This window comes from Falco naumanni, chromosome 5 (assembly GCF_017639655.2).
Source record: "Falco naumanni isolate bFalNau1 chromosome 5, bFalNau1.pat, whole genome shotgun sequence".
NCBI lineage: Eukaryota > Metazoa > Chordata > Aves > Falconiformes > Falconidae > Falco > Falco naumanni.
This window is the reverse complement of record NC_054058.1, coordinates 75966427-75985854: the sequence shown is the minus strand read 5'-3', so window position 1 is coordinate 75985854 and position 19428 is coordinate 75966427. Positions and strand designations below refer to the sequence as shown.

General features: G+C 35.8%; 1 protein-coding gene across 1 annotated transcript in view; it reads left to right on the top strand.

Moving 5' to 3' along the window:
• Window positions 1-19428, top strand: part of CCDC146 (coiled-coil domain containing 146) — a 66299-nt gene that overhangs the window by 34784 nt on the left and 12087 nt on the right. The window contains 11 exon segments of the mRNA XM_040593901.1: window positions 1344-1351; window positions 5635-5693; window positions 7035-7108; window positions 8454-8494; window positions 8529-8712; window positions 9599-9785; window positions 13043-13138; window positions 14312-14482; window positions 15846-15934; window positions 16048-16212; window positions 18603-18827. Of these exon segments, the coding sequence (XP_040449835.1) occupies window positions 1344-1351; window positions 5635-5693; window positions 7035-7108; window positions 8454-8494; window positions 8529-8712; window positions 9599-9785; window positions 13043-13138; window positions 14312-14482; window positions 15846-15934; window positions 16048-16212; window positions 18603-18827 (1299 nt within the window).

Below are 19428 nucleotides of genomic sequence, written 5' to 3'. Positions count from 1 at the left end.
ATCTTCAGTCCACCTGTAGTGTAGTTGATGTATATAAATACAAATAAATAATGTCAGCAGCTCAGTTATACTTAATAGTTAAAACTATTTTTCTGCAAGGAGAGCAGGGGCACTGTACGAACTGCACAGAGCAGATTTTTCTGGCAGTTCTTTCTTATTTTTTTTTAGGGCCAAGTGTTTGCTCTAACAGAGAAAGAAACTTGAGAATGAAGCAAATTGGGAGCAGGAGAAATAAAAAAACATGGAAAGCATCTGGAAAGTATTATTTGCTATGAGATAACTAAGCAACATGAAGTTTCCTGAAGTAATTATTAAATACAGAATTTATTGCAATTTCCAAGAAGTTTAGAAATGAGCTCTTCAAAATATCATGCTTTTTACCCATTTGTCCTCGTATTTTATGAACATTTTTCACTGATTTTGCATCACTTTTCCAAAAAATGATGGGTTTTTATATGTTTAGGGGATATTTACTCATACTCTTATTTTCTACCTCTAGTTAGAAGAGGATTTCTGTCCTACACAAAATGCAGTTCAGGTATTGTTTCAAATACCCTTGCACATTTACTGCATTAATTTTATATCTGAATTGAATATCCTACCTTGCAGAATAAAAAATACACTTTTGGGGTTAGTCATACTGTGAAAAATGTTCTTTCACTTTAACAAGAAACTTCCTCTGTTTGCTCGTATGTACTGCACGAGATCAAAACCAGCTGTACAGTCTGACCGGAGGTCCATGTGGCACAGTATCTAACGGCGACCAAAAGTGCAGCCCCCAGCCATTTGTGATCCAGGGATTTAAGAAGCCAAATACACTCCTTTGTATTTAGGAATCCTCAGCTGACCCCTATTCCTTGAACTTTTCCTGTCTCCTCCTCAGCTATATAAACTTCTGGCATTGCAACACCCAAAGCGATGAGTTCCACAGATTAACTACACAAGAACTGGCACATCCTTTCTTTTCTGAATCTGACTCCTACCAGCTTCATTTCATGCCCTGTAGTTTTTGTGTTGGATGAGACAGTGAACATCTGATTCTCTGTTAATTTGCGCTGCTGCAGGATGGTTTGACAGATCTCTTTCGTATCATCATCCCCCCACTCCAGCTTAATTTGTCAACTTTCTAAACTTAGGAGCAGCAGGTAATTTAGTTCATTGCTTGGAACCCTGCAATTGGGTCTTAAGTTTGTTGTGGGTTTGGAGTGAGGAGGATTTGCCTTGGTTATGTGTGGATTTGTTTATTGGGAAAGAAGATAACTGCTTTCCAGAAATTAAAGGGATTTTAATTTTGGGAGTAGTGTAAATGAACAGGACTGGCAGAATATGTGGGGATGGATGAGTGAATGTAGTGGGGAAATCAGAAATGAGCCATGAAGAAAAACAGATAATGGATGTGCATATATGTTTCTAACAAAGGGATGGGTTTGGTGCCTCTGAAAGCTACTGAAAATGAATGTCCAGAATAGAGTTGTGAGTAGCAGCTGATTTAATAGTAACACTGGTGTAAAATGAAGATCTATATGCCTGATGATTGTATATGAATAAGAAAGCAGTATCTTCTGAAATACTTGTGTGCATGGGTGGTGAAACAGACAGAGAGGAAGCTGCATCAAAGCTAGTACAAATTTGCTGTTAGGTGACTGCTTGGTTTACTTCATTTCTCAGGAGAATAGAAACTCGTGGTCCAGCCTCTCTTGGCCCTTGATCTCTCTGGAGCACAGTTTCCCTTGTTGTCCAACTGTGTTAATACAGTCCCAGCTGTGCTTGGCACTTACAAGTAAACTCATTGGGAATTATGACTAATGGCTGTTTACTCTGAAAACAAACATATCGCTTATTTACCTTCTTATGTATGGCAGGTGGGGTACATGGAGCAGAATAGCTTTGGATGGGAATATCTGTGTCTCTTATCTATTGCTTTGTCCTTTTCTTAGAAGTCTTGGATCTCATCTACTCGGAAATACTGCTGAGCTGGAAGCAAGAGAGAGTTTCTGAGGTCTTCGGCTTCCTCTGTAAGCCTTTCTTTGAAGCATCTCTAGTCTCTTCCGCGTTTACTTCCTGCCTCAGTTCACTTTCTCTGATAGGTAAGGGCATTTAGCACCCTTTTTGCACTCGGATTCAAATCTGACAATAGTATTTTTTTTCTCTTGAGCTTATAGATATACCATAACATTAGCAAAGTATGTTTTTGTCTTGAGATTCTAATATTCAATATTTTCCATATTTCTTTTCCTATTTGCTTGCCTCTGTAAACAAATTTTTGTCCAGATCAGATACCTTTTTCAACAGCTGAAGGTGATATTTTATCTTCTCTTTTAATTCTATAATGTTCCAATGAGTAGTCAACATGCCAAGAGTAAATTTAAATTGCTTTCAGCACTGTGGTATCAGCAGGTTTTCAGAAATTTTGTGACTTTTTTCATGAACAGATATGTGAGGTATTCAGAAGCAGTTCTGATAGTCAGCTGTTGGGAAGGTCACCCTGAGGGTGACTGCATGGGTGTGGTGTATTCCCACTGTAGGTACGTGCCTCCTCTTCCAGTTTGTGTTGCTGTTCTGCTGTATGTGGTTGTACTGGCTTTGTTGCTAGTGTGTCTGCCTCAGTGCTCAGCATAGAAGGGGAACAAGAGCTGGAAGGATTTCACTGAGGTTATAAAATCTGGGCCACTACCGCAGAGTCAGAGCTGATTCCAGGAGTTTTCTTCCTCCCAAAAACTATTAGGCAAGTGTAATAAAGTAAAATAGTGATCTCAGTTCAGTTCTGGTACAAATACATCCAGAGCCATGAAGTTTCTTATATAACTGGGACTGAACAATCCTCAGTGAATGAAAATATAGACCAAAAAATCACATTAGCACAAGAACAGGGAAAGGATCGATGTGATCAGCAAGGGTTTGTTCTAACTGGCATGCAAGTCAGGATTGCAAAACTGAGTTTGTCCTTGTAAAAGCATTGCAAATATGGAAATTATTTCAATGCTTTTAATTATTTCAGGATTAGTCACTCAGTAATAAAAAGTGAAAAGTTAAGCTTTTGTCCGTAGGTTTTCTAGTAAAAAATTACAAGGCATAAGTAAAATAAGTTGAGTTACAGCTGAAGTTGTTATCAACTAGTCTTGTGGCTGTATTCGCCACTACACACAAACTAATTACAGCTAGGAGCCTTACAAGAATCTCATGCTAGCAGCTTGTCAGCTGTGAAATTTTCTGCTTGCAGTCACTAGATTTTAGTTGTGAAGTGCTGAGCACTTTCTGTGGATTCCTCAGCAATCTCAGCTATGTGTCAGAGGTGGTGAAAGAGTTCAATTTTTTGCATGATGTGATTTGTAATGATAATGTTCTGGCTATTTGGTGAGCTGAGGAACTGAAATGGACCTTTGTTGACAACTACCACTAGATTTCTTAATCTCTCTGAGTTAATTTTTTTATTTCTGTGTCAGTTTGCAGCTGTAGACATCTTGCAGGGAAAAGTCTGGAATGTATTTTCATTAATGCTCCAATTTTCCAAGTGCTTTTTTCTAACTCATTACATCTGCATCCATGATAGCTTTTCATGTACAGTACTGCTATTAAGCTTCACGAAAATAAGTAAAGCAATGTGGAAAAACATATGCAAACATTAATGTTTAATCTTACGAGTTTCATATTCTTTTTGTTATGTATGTTGCTATAGGTATAATAACAATAATAATAAAAACCACACATTGAAAAATACACCAATCAAAGAAGGGCTATAAAACAATGGGAATTATTAAATGCCTAAAGCCAGTTGCAGCTCTTGTGTTTGTTGTTGTGATTGATGTCTAAGTATTTTACAGGCAGTCATGAGGCTAATGTCTGTATATCACAAATTACAAGATTCATATGCTAAATGGAAGTACCAGATTTTCTCTGCTAGTCTTACATTAAGCTTCTGTGTCCATATAGCTCTTAAATCAGAAACTGACCTTGAAATCTTTGAAGAATCTTATTTGATTTCTTAATCTGAGTTTATCAACCTGATCTCCCTTTAGAGTCAACAGAAAGAAATATGTTATCTTCAGCTGGTAATTTTTCTCATCCTAAAATAAGCACCTGGGATGTCAGATGACCTGCCCTTTGGAGGTTCCTGCTTTTATCCCTGACAGTAAGGAAGTCTGGGTGTGTTAGCGTAGTGCTACCTGTCTTTAACTTTTGGGTATGGGCAGCTGGACCAAACTCATTGCTCAAAAGGGAGACGTTTAACTTCTTTCTTTCACCCCCTTTCACACCTTCGCTGTTTTTTGCGTGGAAGTAGTTGGTCTGCCACCTTTTAAGGTAACTTGGTGCTTGCTGTTCAGTATTGCCTTTGTTTATGTCACAGAAAATGAGGTGTTCAAATCATTTTACTTCTGCTGGATGGAAAAGTCTTTGTTGTGAAATTGGAATGGCTCCACAGGAATCTGTCCTCATGAGGGAGGAATGTGAAAAAAAACCACCCCAAAAACAGTGTCACAATTTGCTCTCTTGAGTTTTGGGATTCGTGTTTTGATCATCTGACGTGATATTAAAGAGGGCACAGCACAGACGATGACAAATAATGCAGTACCTCTTTAATCAGTTTGCACAGGACTTATTTAATAATTTTTTGTGGCAAACTGTTACAGGTATTTGTGCAAAGTGGACATTCATTTAGTTAGTGTGATTATGCCAGTCTTAAGGACTTCATCTAGGAATCCTGCCAAAATGTGTGAGGAATATGAATTGTCCTTATTAACATATTTATACATTTAGACAACCTGATGGTAAGTGCAAACACTGTGTGTGACCCATGTGGCATCCCAACACAATATTCTCAGTTGTAGTTTATGGGCACAGTACACAGGAGCAGACCAAAACAAAACTCCTATCACAGAATTAATTTTGTCCATTTTTGGGGAAGTCTGATAAATTCAGTCATTGATAAATACATTCAACTTTTTTCTTCGAAAGATTTTTTTTTGCAAGCTCATTCCCTCTGTGGGTGTTTGAACACCACTGGAAATCAAATTAGTTTTTAGACTTACCAGTCTAAAACCACTGTCACTTTTCAGGACTTTTTTTATATGGAGTCTGTTCAGATTTGAGGAGCTTCACTTCAAGTTGCTTACAGTGTGAATGTGTGTGCGAACAATCACTCAAAAGAAGAAGAAAGTTTTCACTAGCAACTGCACTTTACTTGATGTGTGGTGTCTTTGTGGGTCTATAACCCACCTCCTCTTCCGTTTTGCCTCATTTCCATGTTAAAATTTTGTTTTCTGAGGTTGGGAGGAACTGTGGGTGTAGGGTGCCATCTGACCTGTTATACTCTGCTAGTGTAAAGACAAGGGTGAATGAGGCATAAATGCATCCTTGCAGGACGTGGTAAGACTAAGAGGAATCGGGTTCAAAAGTGTGGGTGTGTGCACTGTAGAAAAAGCCTCCATATGTGTACAACCTGTCTTTCATGACTTCCAGTTACCGGTCATCAATCTTCCTTTAAATCTGGACACTTTTTGATTGTCCCTGATGAAAATTCACAATACATTTTAGTCTTAACACGTGATAGGCTTCTGTACTTTCTAACCATTTACTGCATTATAGTAATATCTATTATATTGCTAATATTTTAGTGCTGGTTTGATTTTCTTGTAGTTTGCAAGAAGAAAAAAAGGCTTCTGGAAAATGAATATGAAAGAATTCCAAAAAAAAGGGTAAGTACAAAACATGAGAAAAGCCATGGTTTATGTTCTGTCAGCTAACATATAAAAATAGCAATGAAAATGTTTTCACAGTGTGTAGCTCTAAAGTTTATTTAAAATCTGGAATACATAGAAAAATCAAGAGGTAGATTTTATAGGAGAGGCATTGTTCAGGTTTGGTAACTCTAGGGCAAGCAATGAATAACTGATTCAGAAAAGGTCTGGATTTTCTTAAGTTTACTCGAGAAATTTTTTTACTATACTCAGCAAATGGATACTGCATGTAAAGATTGCTGCAGGTTTTTGGTTCTAGGATGTGAGTATAGGAAATACATTTGCAGTCATAAATCCTGATGAATATATGTGGATTTGTTGGCAATAAAATTCTGCTGGTTTCTGATAGAAGAAACACACATCTGATAGAAAATTTTATTTCATACCTTGTTGTAAACAGTGTTATCATCATTCAGTATTAATGGTTCTGTAATATCACAAACCTGCAAAATATGAAAGGGAAAATAAAACTAATCTGATCTTTAACTTCATTTTTAAAGGAAGCAGATAAGAAAATTAAAGAGTTGAAAGAAAATTGTGATGAGCTTTGCAAAGAAGTAATCCAAAGGAAAGCAGAAATTAATGGAATAAAGGAAGAAGTTTCATCCAAGCAAAAGCTGATGTTAATAGATGAGACAGAAATGAAAAAGCTTCTGGAGAAGCAGACTAATTTAAAAGTAACACAAAATTAACTGTGTGTATATACATCTCTGTGTGTGTATGTTTGTGCACGTATCTGTATATGGGTACATGTTTGTCCAAGGAAACGATGAATCTTCTGTGTGTTGGTTGTCATTCCAGATTCATTACATGGTGTTACATTATATATTACATAATTTTTCAATAGGCATGAAACATGCTGCTGTGCTATATCCATTATTACTCCTTTAGGAAATAATAGTCATGCTTTTGATTAAAAAATTATTTCCGCAATGACATGTTTTCTACGTTGTGTTATTGTAGGCTTCTCTAACATATGCTCAGATCCAAGTTAATACAGATTTATCCTGAGAATTAAAAAACATACCCAGATCTTTGTTGCTTTCCTTTCTATGATATAGATAAGATAATCAGATGTATTCATAACATTCAAGCATAATTTTTATTTTGCAGACATATTAAAATTGTAAACATCAGTGTTTAGTTTCAAAATTAGCAGCTGCGGTTCCCTATGAAAATCTCAAGTAAATCAAAATATTTTTCCTGCCCATTTTCACAGCAGTTCTAGGGGAATATTACTTCTATGAAATCACATCAGATTTTGAGGCTATTAATCTAACTTTTCTGTTTTGTCACGAGGATGAGCTAGTTAAGATCCTTGGTGTTCCAGCACTACTTGGAAAAGAAACTGAGGAAATTAATCAGAAAAAAATGTATGCTTTTAATAAATAATTACGTATACATAAATACATATGTATGACTTCCTTTCATTCATCACAGAGATGATTGAGTATAGTCGTTGATTAAAATTAGGATCAGCATTTAAAAAAGAATCTATAATCCACTTAAAATCCATGCACTGTGCTGAAAAATACAGCATATGCAATGAACATTGTAAATTTAAGTACAACAAAGAAAAATTTAGAAAAAAGCTTGGTCACAAATTGCTTAACCATCTTACTGTTCTACATTACTATATATCGGATCTACTTAGTAGATTTATAATGGAAAATAATGTACCGTGTAATCTAGCAATTAGGCTTTTTTACAGTTTCTAGTCCTCAGTGACTGTATATTAGCTTATCTCTGTTGGCCTCAGTGAAACTAGCAGCTTTCACTGCTAACAGTCTGGCCTGAGCTAAATCATCATTCTCCCTTGGTACTTCTGTATCAGTTCTTTAGTCAGAGGTGCTTTGCTGTAAGCTGCTGGTGTGAATTCTGGTCTCTAATATTTCAACAGGGAAAATGTAAGCCGGTAGCCAGCCTTTTCTTTTTCTCTTTTGTGTAGCTGAGGTTTTTTCTCCCCTGGAGCATGACATGTACTGGTTTCTGTATGTGTAAAATCTAATTAGCACTGTGGAGTTTCAGCCAGGTCACTCACAGATCCCAGCAGTCCAATTGCCATCCAGATAAAGGATGTTTTTTGTACCCTGTTCAGGCACAGGGTTACACTGAAGTTTGTGTCTCCTGCTTACAGTCCCTATTTGTAATATAGAAGTTCTTTTACTATGTTAGATTTCTCAGTTTTAAAACGTGTATAATAGTTTTCCTCTACATTTTCCTCACTACTCTCCTTAATGCAACTCTGCCATTAATAAATACAAGAAGTTTTTCCTATAGTGTTACAGTGAAGCAGTTTAAAAAAAAGCTAGTACATTGTGTAGATTGCTATTAATGAAATATTTAAATGGCTCTTCATACTTGTGTCACATTACAGAATGAAGTAACCAGTGTTTCCAGTCTTGGGAATAGTATTTAGAAGTGTCACATGCATGTACCTAGTCATGTTGACAGAAATCAGTTTTCTGGAACTCTTTTTAGGACTGTCATGGTTCTAAACTCCCTGTTAGTCCCGTGACTATCTGCAATTGTATTGTTGAACTGTACTGGCATTTGAAGATTTTCACTGTATGTAGTCTGCTTTCAAACGTGTAATGTGGATAGTTGTGGTGTTGAAAGGATTTAGTGTTTCTATGAAAACTTACAACTTATATTTTGCCATTTAAATATGCATGTGGAAATGTTAACCCCTACTGTTTTGTTAAAATATATCCACAGTGATGCTAAGAAGAAAGAAGCCCTTAATGACCAAATAGAAGTGATATGAAGATATGACCAAATAGAAGAATGACCAAATGAGTGATACCCTGAAAGCCATTGAAAAAAGGACTGAGGAAATTTTGCAAGAAAGACAAGATGTAATGAAGGAATTGCATGGGAAACAAATTTTGCTAGAAAGCAAAGAAAGAGAATGTATTACTTTGACAAAGTTGCTAGAAATTAGCAGAGAGAAGGCATCAGTGGTCCTGTCAGACAGGTTAGTGGTAGATGTAAGCCGTGTAGTATGAGTGAACTATGTTCTCAAAGGTCTGTTTCTTTTTTCTGCTGTATTGCTTATGTTTTCAAGTTTTATGCTGCAACCAGTGCAGACTAGAAATTACCAGGCTTATTTTTTACTTCAGAAATGTTTATATAAACTACTGGAATCTAGGATCTGGCTTGAAGAAGAACATCAAAAAGCATAAGCATTTGATAAAATCCTGGGAGAGTGAAACTGGATTTTTCTCTGAAAGGGAAATCTTTTAGTGTGTTTCTCTCTCCAGTGAAAATATATTTTTTCTGTGTAACCCACAGAAAGTAAATTGAACAAGAAAAAAATATGTCAGTGTTTTCATTTTCAAATAAGAATCATAGATTTGTGGACCCATATACTCCTGAATTTCAGTGGGAACTGGTTACTCTCCTCTTTAATATTCCCTTGTATTATGAATTTATATATATTTGGTATAGTAAAATAAACTGTTAGGTTGATTTCAAGCTTCAAATGATTCCTTCTTTGCAGAGGAAGACATATAGTTGTAATATATGCTCAGCAACAATGCTTTTGCCTTTAAAGTTTGGAGTTACAGGATAGTGGCACTTTGAAAAGTTTGAGTGAAGCAAATGTAAATATTCCTTCATACTAAAACATCTGTTTTCTTCTTCTAAGTAAGAGTTTCTTGGGAATTTTTAGTATATTTGGGACTAATTGAAGTTATAAAAATGCTACTTTTTTAGGTAATTTGTGTCAGTAGTTTATGAGTTTACCTTACTGCTCAGCCTTAATGATGCAGTACTCTAAACCCATTAAAATGATCATGCCTGTTTGCATACGTGGCTGGGACAAGCCACCTGTTTCTAAAATTCTGTGTCTATCTATATAGAGAAGCTCTGGAAGATAATCTACATAAATGTGTCTTGGAGAAAAAAAAGCAACATGATATTCTCATTCACATGCAAACACAGAAAGATAGAGAACTGAGAAATCTAAAAAAGATGGAGTTGCAACTGAATATGATTAATGATTCCTTGGAACAAGATAAGTCACAGCATAAAAGACTGAAATTAGAGGTATGTATGAATGCATTGATTCTAAATTTTCTTGTAAGAAATCTGTCTATGAAATCTTTCAACTGTTCCTAAAATGTGGAAGGGGAGAAGACTGTTTTAAGTCTTGTGTACATGGAAGTGTCAAGTGTTGCTACAACTAACAAAGAAACCTCTAGGTGTTCTGGCTGTAATAAAAATACTGCATCAAGGTATATTTGGACTATTCTTAAGAAATGAATTTTAGGTGGGAGCACTCTATGAAGGAGAACTGGGAGATTATATTGGCACTGTGAGTCATGTCTTCCTTTAATGTCCTGTGGAATTGTCATTTATGAGCAAAATAATATAGTGACTTGCCCATTGGCATCAAAGAAATTTGTATCAGAAAAATAGAGCCAAGTACTTCCTGGCTCCCAAATGATGAGAAGATAAATAATATTTTAAATTTGAAGATTGTTTGTACATTAGTGTAAATAATCTATAAGCTATTTAACATTATTCCAGGGGACAGGAAACAGGCACCACATAAAGTTTGGTATTAAATAATATGAAATAATTCCCTGTGTTCTCTTTGTTTCCACTCACTTTTCACCTTCCTCATTTCCTCCCTGCAGTAGTGTTTCACCCATTCCTTTTCCCATACTGATTCACTCTTTACTGTTTTATTTGTGCCTTCTACTGCGTCAATTTTAAAGGACAGTCTCATTCTACTTGTCTATGCAAAGGATTTCCTTCTTTTATCGTCCAATTCTTTCTTAAAAATTTACTTTGTCTGTAACTTTTTCATATTCTCTTCCTCTCATCACTGGTTCTTCCATTCTGTCTTTCTTAAGCTTTTCTCCTATACTAGCTCCTTACTTAGTCTAAATTTTAAGTCAGTCTTGTAAAATTGGTCTTGCTTAGTGAGGTGAATATTTTTCCACAGGACTTGATGTTTCCTCCTTTGACAGAGTGTTCTTGAATTTTTTCTTGGTCCCTCTAAGCAATTTGGGGCAGAAAAAAAGTCTTATTTACATCACTGGAAACTTTTTTAGAATAACTGTATGATATCAAAAGTTATGGATACTTAGCTTTGCTATTTAATCAACTCTAAACATTACTCAATAATATTTAATATTATTAAATAATACATTTTTTTCGGTCTCCCCTGAAATTCCTCCTGAATTTACACGTGTTAATTACCTAGTAATATAAGCCCACCTGGGAGGAGGGAGGAAAGCTCTGTAACTGTATAAAAAAGTTTTACATTTAATTTTCTGAAATATTGATTAAAGGGCTGACTCGTATTCCAGACTTTGATCTTAAAGCTCATACTGAGTTTCTGCTCAATATCAGCTAAGAGAATCTGGGAAATGGTATTTTTTTCCTGTGTTTCTATTGAACAAATATTCCTGGAGGGAGAACCACAGTTGTTCAAAAATACGTAATGCTAAAATCAAATGCCATAATGCACCAACGGCTGCGTTAGAGTTCACAGTCCTGGGTGAGATCCAAACCCAACCCAACCCAGCCCCTTCACACTGTGAAAGGACGAGACCTGTAACGAGACCCTTAAAGATGAAGTTGCATTGCAAAGAATCCCCACATGCTAACGCACTTAACTAAATGAACTAAGTAGTTCCTTTAACTACTTAAAAAGCCAGATTTGTATTTATGCATTGTGATTCCAAGTGAAATCAATGTACTTCCCTGAATTTCTCTCACTTGAAGTCACGTGCTAAGTGCAGAATGACTGGTTTATAGAATAAGGAAATTACAGGGACACTTCCTTCAAATGTGTTTTTCTTCTTAGTAAGTTGTGAAAGGTCAGCTGTTGCTAAACACCAACATTCTGTGTGAAAGAGAATTGGCCGGTTCGGCTGTCATCAGCTCAGAGCAGAACTGCTGTTCCTCTCCACGTGTGCCGCCTTGGGCAAGCCAATGCAGACAGCCAAAAGTGCCTAAGTTTAGTCACGTCTTATGTGAACAAAAGTCCTTAATGGATTAAAGATGTTTATGTGAGCTTTCTAATTTTAGACTCAAGAACTTGATGGCATCTTTAGAATCCCACCTTGAAAATGTGGAAATGCTTACTTACAGACACTACAGCTTTTTACACAGCAGAATGCATGCTCCACAGGACAGTTGTGTTTGCTCCCTCCACAAGGGTGAAAGTAACTTGCTTAGAATAGGTTTTATTGACTTTTTAGCAAGTGTACGTCAAAACAGATCTCAGAGTTGGCAGTGGAAACCAAAGTAACTCCACAGTTTAACCTTTACTGTGCCTCGTTTCCCTTTCCCTGAATACAAGTGAACAACATCTGATTTTATAATATGATCACAGAAGTGAAAACCATAAGTGCAAAACATCTCATTATCTGTATTGAGGTATAGTATTTTGGACTCTAACATCTGGTTGAGATCTAAGAAAGATACCCCAGGGTTACGTGCAGTGTCTTTAGCTTCCAGATGTGTTGGTCAGTGTCATTTTTTCCCCACCTGTATGAATTACAGATTTGCAATTACAGACAGGCAACATAGGCCTGCATAGTTAGCCTGCTGTATTTCTTCCTTTTTTTTCTTATAAACATAAAGAATTTTTAAGTGAAGTTAGGCACTGTGAGGCCAAAACAACCTGTTGCCTTGTAAGTTGTATCATGCAAGTAGTTGTAGTGGGATTGTTCAGATGTATTTTAGTCGGAAGACAGTTTCTAATGCGTCTTCCTTCACATGCTTCATTTTTAAATGTTTGAATAAATTTTCCCATAATGTACAAGAAAAGATAGTACCTGTTTGTGGTGTTAGTTTTGACTTTCTTTTTGACTGAGGAAACAGGAAAATCCTACTTTAATAATGAAAAGCAAAAAATATGATATCTACACAGATGTGAAATACAGACTGTATTAAAATCAGTGGTAGATCTATTTTTTTTCCTTCAGTAGGTCAGAATATCACTCAGAAAATCCTCTGTGAATTTAGAAATTACATCTTTACTGTGTGATTTTTGCTTTTTTAATGACAGTTTAGTTGCGGAAAAAAATAACCCTTATAAATTCAGTACTTAAACTGGGCTTTGTGAAGTTTAGTGTTTATAGTTAAATTCTTAAAAGAAAAATTTCAGAAACTTGGTTATGTTGCTGAGCAGCTCTGCTCAACAAAGAACTCTTGGACTAGCTATTGTAACAAGACAGAAAAACCATTTCTTAATTTGTGTAACTACTTCAAATAAGATTATCTGCAGTTTACATTTTCCACATCTTTTGTTTGCATCACTCACTGTGCTTGGTTTATTTTTCTAGGCAGAAGCTATCTCTAAAAGTAAAGGAGTATTATTAGAAAGACGACAAGAACTGCAGAAGGAAATTGAAATGACCAAGAGAAGTTTAGCTGAACAGGTGCTGAGTTCTGCTTTCTCACACTTTTTCACTATAATAGTTGGTCTTCAATCATGAGAATAAAGGGTCTGTGTCAAGAAAAAATTGCGGGAGTTTCTAGCTGCAGCTTTCTGGTGAGAAAACACGCAATAGTATTTGTTTGATTTTAATAACTACTCGTTTGTCATATTTAAAAAACATCTTTTGGTGTTAGTGGTCACATATTGGAGGGTAGAGAGCAAATTTACTTTCTAGGTTAAGTCTGAATATCATTAATGATGTTACAGCTAGAAGTATGATGGGTATACATTTCCTTTGGATATGGCACGTTGTCTTGTTGAAACAAGGACAGTTCAGCATTTGTACATTATAATCCTTCATCTTCACGTTTTTTTCATTTGTGGGTGTCTGTCTATACTCAGCACAGCTATATATAATGTGCAGACGTCTCAATTATGAGAGTATTAGCACTTGCCACTATATAAATGACTTTGTAAGAAGCAATGTATTTCAGACATACCTTCTTCTTAAGATCATACCCCCTTATCTTCTTATCTTTATATCCATTTTCTTTTTGTGCTGTCTTTGAATTCGTTAGCATTATCAGGTGGGATACAGTCTGTGTTTGAATACTTATATATTTGGGATCTACATGTCACTGTGCCACAGTAGTGAATAACAATCTAGCCAGGTGGTCAGTGGAGCCTAGGAAGCCCTCTGTTCACCTCCTGCTAAGTAGCTCAGCCTACACTGGGTAGAACAAACAGCTCTGTAAGAGTTCACTGACTATTGACTGCATCTGCAACAACTCCAGGCATCTAGATACTGTGCTGTGTTTTAAATGTTTACAGTTGGACTCTTAATGTCAAGGCTCAGCTGGACATTGACTACTTCCATTGTGTAGCATGGCCATGTCAAGACCTGACTGAAATAAGTAATATTACTTAAAGATGGTATGGCCATAAGGAACCGTTCTACCCAATGGGCAATAGCTGAAAGACGTGCTAGTCTGAGGAACAGAAGTTCTAGATGATAAAATATTTTGACATATTACAGGGATTGTGCAATTGTGCATCGTGTTTCAGCAATATTTTTAATTTTTTTTTTAATCCATGTAGCCTGTATATATGTTTACAGATAAACCCAAAGTATTTCCAACTTTGGGTTTGCCAACGCTGATGCATCATTCTTTAGGAAAATGTGTCAGCTATGGATGCCCGCATGTTAGAAGAATACATTGCTGAAGAAGGCTGGCTTTTCAAAGAGCAGGAAAAATGCAGAAATGAATTATCCAGACTTGCACATCTGACTTGGCTCAAAGTTGAAGAGAGGGAACAGAAATCTAGGGATGTTCAGAAGGCCCAGGTAAAAAATTATCTCATACGAATGAAATACTGTTCTAAAGTAAAAGCTGGTACAGGGAGAAATTAAATTACTGATGAGGGGAGCCTTATAGGCTCTGATTCCCTATTGTTCTTTGAAGTTCCATCACAACACAGGAAGGTGACGGTACTGTGGTGTTTTATTGGCAATTTATGGTGCAGTGCAACAGTATATTAAAATATCATGCCCTAGTTGAAACATGGTATTTTCTTTCAAGCCTATGGAATAAAATGAACAATTTTGGAAAAAAGAGGCAGAAAAGTAGACAGCCTCAATTGAGATTCTTGGAAGTACAACTGTGTGTTTTATTTTACAAATTATTAGAAGATTAGAAGATAAACAGAACTGCTACTCGTTCCAAGGAGAAGCAGCAGTTTTTATTTTCCTGTTATATTTCAAGGCATAAATCATTACATTAATTTGAAAAAAAGGGAAAGAAAACTTCCTACTGACTAGTTCATGTGTTTGCTGCCTGCATTTTGCTGGTGTTATAATATCATTTATGTGCTGTAATGTCGCACAGTATATACTAAATGCCAAGTTACTGTATAGGAACAAACTATGCTTCCTCAGTGTATGTCTGTATTCAAATACATCAGATAAGCTACCCTTCTAGCACTCTGGGAATGTTTGACTGTCTATAAAAATAAAATAAAGAAACATGTCAGGCTTTGTACCTTCAATAAAAATCAGCCCATAAACAGATAAAAAACCCCAACAATATAAATTGGTGAACACAAAAGTATGTCCAGAGTTGCAACCTAACATCTACCAGCTTTTTCTAATACCAATCTCCTCCTCCTGATACCAGTGGGAGGTGAGAAAAGGCCGGTCCATTGAAGGTTAATGACAGGCCAGTGAGGACTGAGCACAACTGAAATGAGAAAATCCAGAGCCCTAAAAGAATATAACTGTACCATTCTACTCAGTCAATGAAAAATGAAAAACAAATCATCAATGATTTCTGGAAAGCCAGAAAAGAGTAAAAAAGAAATTTTATTTGAAAAGGTACAATTTCAGTGGGGCATATACCAAATAATTATATAGTGATGGAACTGAGAGGCTGTTTAATAGAAACAATAGAACTCCAGATACAAGGGACTAAACATTTTAAGATGCAGCATCAAATTATCCATATTAATAAGTCATTGTAAGCTTAATATATGTAGAAAAACTGTGTTCTTCAGTGTTGTTATGATAAAAGCATTTCATTATAATTAAAGTTCTTAGAATAATCTCACCTCACTGTCTTTTGCTTGTCTAAGAGGAATAGCTGCTCTGAGTCATTTCTTTGAAGATTCTTTGATATATCTAAAGTGCTCACTGAATTCTATTTAAATTTCAGATACAACTCCAAAATATTATTAAAGAAATGAAAAGAAAGGATCTTGAAATAAGAAAGTATGTAAAGAGGAAAACAGAAATCAAAAACCGGTAAGAAAATAACAATACATTAGCTGAAAAATGTCTCTTAAAGCAATTTTTATCCAAGTAATGTATGCATAAGATTCTAATAATCATTTCTTTCACACTTGTCATTTCTCCAGACTCCAAGGATTTGCTAAAATGTATGATGTTATCCAAAATGAAAGGAATAAATGTATAAACTTGGTGCACGCCGCTCAGCAGAAAGCAAGTGAAATTAAAACCCAGGTAAAATTGCAAAGAAATGAAATAAAAAATTTACAGAATACTGTTTTAACCAAGGAAAGGTGAGTTTTAAGTAAGCTGTAAATTACAATTATAGAAATGTAAGATTAGAAAGCATTTTAAGAGATTCTAGTCCAACTTCAACTATGCCTATATCATCCTTGATAGTTATCCTGATTTTTAAAACCTGATTCAAAGAAAGACATTTAGCAACAACCTTACATAATCTGTTCCAATTTTTTATCCCCTTTTTTATTTATTTTATATATATATAATTATTGTATATATTGGGCATCACTGCATGGCACAAAGCATTTCTGAAGTTTGTCTGGCTACTCCCTCACTTTCCCATCCTTTGAAGGGATAAATTGTCATTGCATTTCCTTTGTATCACAGTTCTCGAGCCTCTAGCATATGCATTATCATGCTGTTTCATTCTATATGAACAACACTGTTGTACTCATACTCGCTATCCTTAGGAAAAAAAGAAGTCCAATACATATATGATTCCACAATGGACCGGTGCATGGTACTATTAAGTGATTCGCTAGCTAGTAATGCAGCTAATTATTGAATTAGAGCAAAGTTCTTGGTTCAAACTCAAACTGAAGTTTATTGCATAACATTTATTTCAGATAAAACAAAGAATGTTTTCAATTTCCAGGCAATCCTAGTCAAAACGAAGGGTTACATTCACAACAAAAGAGGATGAGGCAGAACAGTTGGTGTTCGTGACTATTTTTCCCTAGACCATGATGTAGTGGAGGTATCTTTTTGCCATCTCGTCATCCTAGTGATGATGTTCTGCAATACAGACAGAATGACAATGTCTCTGAAATCGGTAGTTGGGAAAGTAGTAAGATAGTGAATAGTTAACTGTGTGTGCAAAACAGCACAGCCAAAGCTGAGTAGTTGAAAAATAATTAGATTTTCCCAAACCGGTTTTTTTGGGTGTCAAAAAATTGCACAACCAGACCAAAGTATGCATTCAGGATACATTCACTCAAAGTGTATTGTGAATCTCTGAGTAGCTTGAATTCAAAGTCATGCTGGAGGTAGCTAGAAAAGAAGTAGAATGTCAGTGATTTAAGTGATTTTGTCAAGATGCACAAGCTAACATTTTGTGGTAAAATTTTTGAGGCCTTCCCAGCCAATTACTGATGAAAGGAGAAAAAAAAAAAAGGCTAAGAACGCAGCTATATGTTGTCTATGTATCAGAAATATCTAATTATCACAGATGACCCTACTCCAGTACAGATCCAATAGACATTTTGATCTCTGCAACACTAGATTTAAAACTAGCAAGAGGTATAGACTTTTCAGTAATTCTCTTGACTATGGAAAGTGTTTTTAATCCCAGTAATAGGTTTTAGCATCCTACTATCGCTGACTTAACTGCAGCCTACACAATCTGGAGGACAGAGTATCAGTCCAAATAAGGCAAAGGTTTTTCAGAAAATATTTAATACCACATTGCATTTCTGCAAAACTGTCATGCTTTCAGTCTGAAACTTGCTTTACAGAAGTTTAATTCAATCCAGTAAACCCTGTGGAACTCAGAAGTGTTAGACACACGGGGGAAATGAAGCAGAAAGAAGCTCGCTCACTGCTCTGTATACAGTAATTCAGCAACTCAGTGAAGGATCCCATGAGGGCAGGCAGGATATTTCATTTGCAGTTCTGTATTCTAACAGGAGACTATGCTTCTCCTTTCACTACCTCTTTTGTATTGACATTAATATCCTTCCAGTGTAGATAAAGTACAGTCTTGATCAAGAAGATCAAATGCAGTAACTCTTAAGTTGTGAGCAAATGAATGATCCATGTGGCAACAAGAATCTGCCTTTTAAGGGAGGGACCATCATCTCCTGGCCAGCAAGATGGCTGGAAATAATGAGTTCTGTTCTTCATTTTTAAGGATCTATAATGTGATCTTGTCACTAACTTTTCATTATGATTTTTTTTTCTTGTCTGTCAAACAGGGAAAATTATCATTTCCTTTCTTGTGTGAATATTGTGGTACGTTGTTTTATAAACAGTAAACCTGGAAATATTTTAATTGCAACCACAAAATTATTGAAATATTGCTCCTTAAATGAAAGGGAAGGATTTCTACATATTAAGACTTTGCATCACAGTTTATGCTTCTGCTCTTGAACATATTTCTTACGGCCCCTTGGGCTACCCAGCAGAGAAGAAAAGAGCTGCAGTGCAGTGCTCCATTTATAGCATTTTTCTTGGGCCATAGTCCACTTCTTTTCAAGCTGGCAAGAGCTTGTGGAGAGAAGCTATTCTCAGAGAGTCTTTCTACTTCTTGTAATGCTTCTGGGAAGCAGAGTGACAGAAGATCCTTTGTGTATTTGAGGAATTAGTTTAAGCTCTGCTTTTAATTGCTGGAATTGCTTTCAAATTGAAATGACTGAAAACTTTCCTACTTTCTGTTATGTTAAAGAAAATTGCAGAAACAACATCTGAAGAACACAAATAATGTAGCAATTACAAACAGTCTCAAAAGTGATTATTGCAAAATTGTACAAATCATGCATGAGATGAACGAAAAGAAAAAGCAACGGTGTCTGGATCTTGAGAGACTTACCAATACAGTCACCTTCGTTGAAGAGGAAATTGTGCAGCTACGCAAAAGATGTGAAAGGGCTATTCAGCAACAAAATGAGAGGTATACATGTAAATTTGATGTAATGTAGTGTTTCATTTTGACTTTCATGAAGCAACAATATTTTTCAGCTGATGAGTACTGCTAGTTAGGAATACTAAAAAGACTGCCTCCCTACAATGTTTCACTAAACACTAAACAGCCTGCCTCACCGCAATGTCAGTGCTGTTTTGCATTACACAGATGTTGTTTCTCCATTGGTGACAAGGTTTGTTCCTCAGAACTATTATTAAAAAAATTATGGTGGCTTGGCTACTGAAATTCACCTTAAGAACTTGTAGCCTCCTGCTCCATTTATACTTTATGCACAGATAAGGTATAAAAATGCAGATGTAAAGCTCCCTGATCATGTTAATCCATTTTTAAATGAATGCTGTGGAAGGCCAGAAGAGCTTTTAAAATTATATGAGAGACTAGAGTAACCTTTGCAATGGTTTGTTCCCTGATTTTCACATTGTAATTATTTTGTTACCTGTTTAAAGTGTTGTCATGATATTAAATGAATATTCGTGAAAGCTTTGTACGTTTTCCCAGATTGTTACTATCTTTCAAGGTCACCAGTTATGTTCTTGAATGGAGTACACTGAATACGAGTCAATTTGTT